The sequence below is a fragment of the Palaemon carinicauda genome, chromosome 28 (assembly GCF_036898095.1).
Source record: "Palaemon carinicauda isolate YSFRI2023 chromosome 28, ASM3689809v2, whole genome shotgun sequence".
Taxonomy (NCBI): Eukaryota; Metazoa; Arthropoda; class Malacostraca; order Decapoda; family Palaemonidae; genus Palaemon; species Palaemon carinicauda.
In genome coordinates this window covers 97,864,183-97,871,520 of record NC_090752.1, presented here as the reverse complement: position 1 = coordinate 97,871,520, position 7,338 = coordinate 97,864,183, and the positions used below count along the sequence as shown (strand labels likewise).

Below are 7,338 nucleotides of genomic sequence, written 5' to 3'. Positions count from 1 at the left end.
TTTATATTAATTTGAATATCACCTAAGTTTCTCACGCTGTTTCTCTTACCCACCACCATGAACTCAGTTTTGTTCTCATTTAATTTTAGTTGTTTAAATGTCATCCATTCTCTAACACTATCAAGGATTCGGTTTAGAGTTTCAGTAGTGTCATGTATATCATTTATGGTGAAGTAAAATTGTGTCATCTGCAAATAGCTTAAACTTCACGCCATGCCTTTATAGCATTTTCGGTAGACCCATAGTATAGATGCAAAATAAGATTGGGCCAAGTACACTCCCCTGGGGTACCCCTCTGTTTAAGGGTTCATATGATGAATAAGAGTTTCCAATTTGTACACATTAATTTCTACCAACCAAGTAGTCTTTTAGGTATTCGAAGGCTTGACCTTCAGCGCCCATGGACCGTAGATCATTTAGTAGCTGTTCATGCACCACTGTATATACAAAAGCAGCACTGAGATCGAGCAGTATTAAGATACCACACTTATTTTCATCCATCATTTCTAGCATATCATTTACAACAGAGCAGATGGCTGTCACAGTAGAGCATAGTTTTCTGTAAGCTGATTGCTTGTCATGCAAAGCTTCTATTACTTCTAAGTGGCTGACTAGTTGTTCAAGAATTACATATTCAAGCACTTTTGAGACAAAGGATAGATTTGAAATAGGTTTACATTATATGAGCTTAATTCCTGGTAGTTCAGTGTATTTTTCAGAACTGGTGTGACTATAGATTTAGGAAACTTACATTCAGCAATGCTTGCATTTGCTCTGCTCATTATTATTTTGGCTAGACTAGAAAAGTCTCTCTCTCTCTCCAATTACTTCAGATATTGGCAGAGGATCGATCGCGCAGTTTGTTTTCTTTGCTCTCTTGATAATTCTGGTGATGTCATCCTGTGTTATGTTGTTAAATCGTATTAATTTTTTTTCTGTGTGCCTGGTGTATCATTAATCTGATGTTGAGTATTTACAAATGACCTGGTTATATTTTCAATTTTGTTTTTAAAGAATACTAGAAAATTATTTGCTAGTTCCTGATCACTGTATCCATTAGGTAGCTTCTTTTCTTTTACATTTCCCATTATACCATTCAGGAGACGATATAACTTATCAATGTCTGATGCTGCTTCGAGGATCTTTCTTTTATAGTATTCACTCTTATTCCTTCTTAGTCGGTAGTTATATTGACACGCAGCAGTTTTGTACTCTACCCAAGTACTTTCAGTTTTTAACTTATTCCACTTTCTTTACGTCTGTCCTTTTTTTTTTTTGTCATCATGATCACGGGGAATGTTGATAGCATTATTTATTTTCTTTGAAATTCTTCAATAAATACGGTAGGAGAAAAAATTTATTTATGTCTAAAGTTTATTTTCTTTACTAATGCATGTTTCTGTAGAGGTAGACTAAACGTAATAAGTTTGTGTACTGGGGAGATAGTACATTTCTCTTCGACTTTTATATCAGATACAATATTATTCATATCATTACTTATAACTAAGTCTAGCGTATGCCCGGTTAAAGTAGTTGGGCAGTCGACATTATTCAATGGTCGATATGATTCTAGTAACTCATTAAATGCCAAAGCGTCAGGATTTGATGCGTCATCCGTCCAAAAATTGAAGTCTCCACAGATAACTAATTAGTTTTTCTTTATGATAATCATCTCAATGAGAGCACCGAATTCTTCAAAAAAGATACTAGAGTTTGTTCTAGGAGGTTTGTAGATTGTTGCAAAGGATATTCTTCTATTTTTTGGCGTAAATTTTATTTCTATAGATTCAAAGCTTGTTACACTAATTCTTGTCAACGTTTTGAGATTTGAGTAACTTTTATGAGTAAAGGGTCCGACACCCCCACCAGACATACCTTCTCTCGGTATGTGAAAGAAGGCATGTGGGGGGGGGGGGGGGGGCGTCATTTCAGTGATCTTTGCCTTGTCCAAGTTATTTAGCCATGTTTCAGATAATGAATATGGTAGTTATCGGTATTATTGACATAAATCATTTTAAATGTAACAGTAAATTTCACAAGAAACTACGGCTTGTCCATGCACGTCACAATATAGAAAACCATAAAGGAAAAAGTAAATCTGGATACCCACTTACTCTGTAAGAGTTTCTGTCGGTTAAACAGAATAACTGCTCGTAAATTATCGGTTTTAGAACCAGTTAGTGCCACGGAGGGGCTGTATACTTCAAGATGTCTTCCCCAAAGGGTCTTCTGGGGGTTTTCAAGAAAATGTTCGGACCAAGATAAGAATTCCTTGTTAGTTTTTCTAATCGATTCTGGGAATAAAGTAGCGTTGCAGTGGTAATGATAATTAAATCATTATAATTATGTGTATGTCGATAATTACGAGATATAACCAATTGGATGCCATGTTGCTGATTCATAGTAAATTTATTTCATGATTTTGGTCTTATGTAAATTGGTTTTAGATTATATTTTTTTTTAATCTCCCCAACATCGGACTGATGAAATAAGCGAGACGATATTATTTGAGAATCTTTTGTTTCTAAATCTAGTACTTACTTGCATATAAAGAATTATAGACTTCTTATCCACTTTGCAATTATATATTAATGGTTCTTGTAACTCCATTCGTTAAGGGAAAATGCCAGAATGTATTAATGCTAATAAAATTAAAAAATTGTGGATACCTTGCCGTGGTGAAAGGGTTTTGCGTATCACTAAGATCAGCAAAGCTGTTCTAGTCAATGCCACCAATATTAGGTGGGTTTGCTGTGAGCGATCAGACGAAAATATCCCACCATCACCAATCCGCACTGGCTAACGTGGTGAGGAAAAGTGGCTAAACCCCAAACCTGAATTGGCATCTCTGAGGCCTTTGTCTTGCAGTGAACTAGGAACGGCTGCATTTAAAGGTTTAAAGGTCACTCATGAATAGCAGAGGCTACGGACAGTGACAATGCCCTAGACTAGAGACTTACCATTTATAGATATGATCAGCGCCCAAGCTCTCTCTCTCTCTCTCTCTCTCTCTCTCTCTCTCTCTCCAGCCAAGCTAGGACTAGGGAGGGCCTGTCAATGGCTGCTGATGACTCAGCAGAAAGACCAATAGGCTCCCCCAAACCTTCATCCTTCGAATACATATATATTTATATACATATATATATATATATATATATATATATGAATATATATATTTATATATATAATATGTATATATGTGATATATTTATATATATGTATATATGTATATATGTATATATATATATATATATATATGCTGTATACATTGGATCTTATGTATACAGCATACACACATACATACATATATATATATATATATATATATATAAATATATATACACATATATGTGTAAATGTATCATATATATATGATATATTTATATATATATATTGTATATATACATATATATATATGCATATATATACATATATATATATACATATATATATATATATATATATATATATATATATATATATATATATATATATATATATATATATATATAATATATATATATATCTATATATATATATATAATATATATATGCTTTATACATTGGATCTTATTTTCTATAGATTATAACAGCTCTAAAATAAATTACCATACGCTTATAGAGCTAAAATTATCTGCACGGTCAACCCAAACTTCCTTTCCCGTAATGCTAAAATGATTCACTTCTTAATATTCAAAAGATTTGATCGAATATAACTCGGCTCCGCCGGAAGAATTTATCGGAGCTGCAAATGAGAGTTGGGCGAATTTTCATTGGAGAAAAGTCTTTGTTTTTCGAATGGTTGACCATCGAGGAGATCTCTAGGGGAGATTCATTCCGGTATTGTAATAATCGTATTTAGCTGAGAGAGAGAGAGAGAGAGAGAGAGAGAGAGAGAGAATAGTCTATGTATTGTATTTCGTGATGAAAAATAAGTCGATATACAAAATATTATGGTATTAGATGCTCTGAATTCAAATAAACTTGGGAAGTTTCTTGTTGCTATACTGATTTTTAATGTAACAGAAGTATTTTTATATATTTTTAGTGATCCCTTTGTGATAAGAATAGACAATAGGTAAAAAAAAGACATGATTTGCTCTCTCTCTCTCTCTCTCTCTCTCTCTATCTCTCTCTCTCTCTCTCTCTCTCTCTCTCTCTCTCTCTCTCTCTCTCTCTCACACACTTTTTATCCAACCCTAGAGGAAATATGGTTTTTGGAACGTCAACTTACGGTGAAGAATGACACAATATATATTCATATACATATAACAAAGATATAATATACATCGCGAATATACAGTATATATTGATACAAGTAAAGATCATTACGTGGTCATCATTGCAGACCGAATGGGTGTTTGTTTTGATTTAATGCTGCAAACTAGCGTCACAACATCTAGGGTCAATGAAAGCGAAATCATGCTGGCCTAGAGACCAAATTTTTTTTGGAAGATGTAGAGAACACACACACACACACAAAAAGAAAAAAAAAAAAACGTAAAAAAAGTATATGATAGATCTGTAACAACATGATTAAGGAAATTTATAACAAAATCGAAAGATATAGTGTGGATAACCCTGCAATTACCCCATTCTGGTCTTTCAAAGAAAACACTATCCTGTTCAAATTAGTTTTACAAAAGAAATATTTTTGTTATTAAAACAAAAAGCCAACAAAAGGGTAAGGTTGAGATTGGTGATGTCTACGAAATACATGCACACGTACATACATATACATCAACAACAACAAGTATATCCGTTTTTAATCCAGTGCAGGACAAAGGCCTCAGGCAAGCCAATTCATGACTAGGGTTTGACTAGTTTTAATCACCACACTGGCCAGTGCGTATTGGTGATGGTGGGAGATTTTCGTGTGATCGCTCACAACAAACCAACCTAGTATGGGTGCCCTTGGCTAGTACAGCTTTGCTGATCATGGCGATCCACAAACCCGTCCATCACGTTAAGGTATCCCCACTCAGAAAGGTAATGTCAATGATAGGCTGTGTGTAATACCCCGGTTACACTATGTTCCCGGTGCCCACGGCAGCCCCGTTTCAGGCCACCGTGGGCGAATTGAATGGACGTGACGGAACGCTTGAAGATGGGATGAGCAAACGCAACAGTCCGTGATTGCCGTGTCAGAATTTTCAACTATATATTTAAAATTTGGCCATGCGCTAATGAGAATCGTAAAACGGGATGAATGCGACAAAACGTACCAGCACGTAATAGGCCTTAGCAAAACTTAGAAGCGGTCTGTATGTAATGGGAAGCATGTTTTATTCCCAGGCTTCTCAATAGCTGGTTTTATTCTTTTCAAGATCTCGTCAAACATATCTGTTGGCATCCTCAGATAGTTCTGAAAGGTGCCCGCGTCTTCAGCTCGGAGCTCTCTTGTGATAAGTGTTGAATAGTGGCCCAACTGCTGACGCCTATCTTCTGATAACCACTCCCTCACCCGTTGATCTTTACTCTCCGCCGCTCTTTGGCTCTCCCTCTCAGCAGCATATGCACCGAGCAAACATACGAACACAAAATCTTCATCTTGACTGTCCATGATGATGACTCAGAGAATCAGAATAGAGTGATCGCAACTGGTTTGGGTTTTCATTTTATACTGTAGACACAAACGTGGCCCAAAGCTGCCCGACATCTACGTTTCAAACGTGTAACACCTTGTCAAAACGGGGAAATCGTATCGGACCTTTTATAAGAACGGATGAAACGTATCGCTACCGACCAGAACGCGACTGGCCTGGGTGGAACGTACTTCTATCCGTGATAAACTGCTGACTGAAACGTAGTTCGCCTTCGAGCCTCCGGGGCCACTGACTCTCCACCTCCTCCCACGGCTTGTCATGGATACCGTGATAGACCGTGTTAAAACATCCAAAAACTTGAGAAAACGCGAACATGGACAAAACAGTGGCCAAAATCTCACGGCGCACTACGATTCAGGCAAACGGAGCTGCCGTGGCCGCCGGGAACATAGCGTAAACAGAGCATAAAGAAATCAACCTCTTGAATTAGCATCATCCAGTGCGAATATAAACGTGTAAAATTAATCTACCTTAGTCCAGCGTCGACAAGATATTTAATGTCTTACACTAATATTGTTTTATAATTTATCAGTGCAATAATTATAAATATAACTGAATTTGAAATAAAATGGAGAGCAAAGTCAAACTATGCAAAACTTGCTTCATCCCCTAGTAATAAGTGTCTTATTTTAACGCTCTCAATTAGAACTTTATACAAGTATGAATGAGATTGAAATTATGAATCTAAAGGAAAGTAAACGATAATTACTAAAGAGGAAATATGAGAAATCGAACAACGTGTACCAAAAGTGTTTTGTTCCCATTACGACATTTTGTTATCATTTGTTCTCAAAAGCATTAATGACATTAACCGACATACGGCTACATTGTCTTCTTGTGTTTTGGACTCCCTGGGTACTTAATAATGGAATAAAATTGTACGCAACCCGTTTAAAATTAGGGTTAAATATTTAGATAGATAAGCGCACACCCACCCTACCCACCCATTCTCACCAAGGTATGATTATTTCTCTTCCTATTACCAAAGAGTCGGTGATGCAGTAGTTATATGCCTGGCAATGCCTATGAGTGTGAATGGATATATATATATATATATATATATATATATATATATATATAGTGAGACACTTGCTCTTTATTATATAGAAGAGATTTCCGAAGCGCGTAATTAAGGCGATATCAAGAATTTTATATTTGCCATCATTTATGCTATGTTTTTACACTTTTTCATTTGGGATTCATATATTCTGTTTATTCGTCCATGATTTGCAATGATTTCCTGACTGTAAGTTAGCTATTGATGATTATTAATATATTCATGAATTGAATAACTGGCTGACTGACTGAGTGAGTAGACTGGTATTACAACAGCTAAGTCCATGGAACCCAATTGTTTGCAAGGTGTAAACGAAATAAAGACTTATTTCTGTATTTGTAATTAGTTGAAGAGTTTTGTAATCAGCTTTATCTTCTCTATTATTCAATTGTAAGATATGAGTTTATTGGCAAAGAAGGCTTGTAGAAAATTTTCTTCAGTCATAATATGAGTATTAATTAGACACTGGGAAATTGAAATGTGAATCTCATGACTTTGCAATTTGGCTTTGGCAGAAGTTTTATACGTGCGGTAATATTTTTGTTATTAGAAGAAGGAGTTTCACCTTTTATAGACAGTATTCCTTATTTACTGTTGTTCTATTTGTGTCCTTATACTTGAATTGTGATTACTATATTTATGGGATTAACCCGTCACGGTGTATTACTTTAAAGA

General features: G+C 35.4%; 1 protein-coding gene across 1 annotated transcript; it reads right to left on the bottom strand.

The window, feature by feature from the left end:
• Nucleotides 1-342: 342 nt before the first annotated feature.
• Nucleotides 343-2,610, bottom strand: LOC137621958 (uncharacterized). The gene is made up of 3 exons (XM_068352456.1): nucleotides 2,542-2,610; nucleotides 2,115-2,229; nucleotides 343-641 (listed from the first exon to the last, which is right to left on the bottom strand). Exons 1-3 carry the CDS (start codon nucleotides 2,608-2,610, stop codon nucleotides 343-345), a joined length of 483 nt encoding a protein of 160 aa, XP_068208557.1.
• Nucleotides 2,611-7,338: the final 4,728 nt, after the last annotated feature.

What these genes read in the sequence shown, in the direction of transcription:
- LOC137621958 (XM_068352456.1), bottom strand. Translation starts at nt 2,610, where the DNA reads ATGGAGTTACAAGAACCATTAATATATAATTGCAAAGTGGATAAGAAG. An exon ending in CTATAATTCTTTATATGCAA is followed by an intron (nt 2,230 to 2,541) that starts GTAAGTACTAGA and finishes GAAAACCCCCAG; the next exon opens with AAGACCCTTTGGGGAAGACA. An exon ending in CCGACAGAAACTCTTACAGA is followed by an intron (nt 642 to 2,114) that starts GTAAGTGGGTAT and finishes TTGTCTCAAAAG; the next exon opens with TGCTTGAATATGTAATTCTT.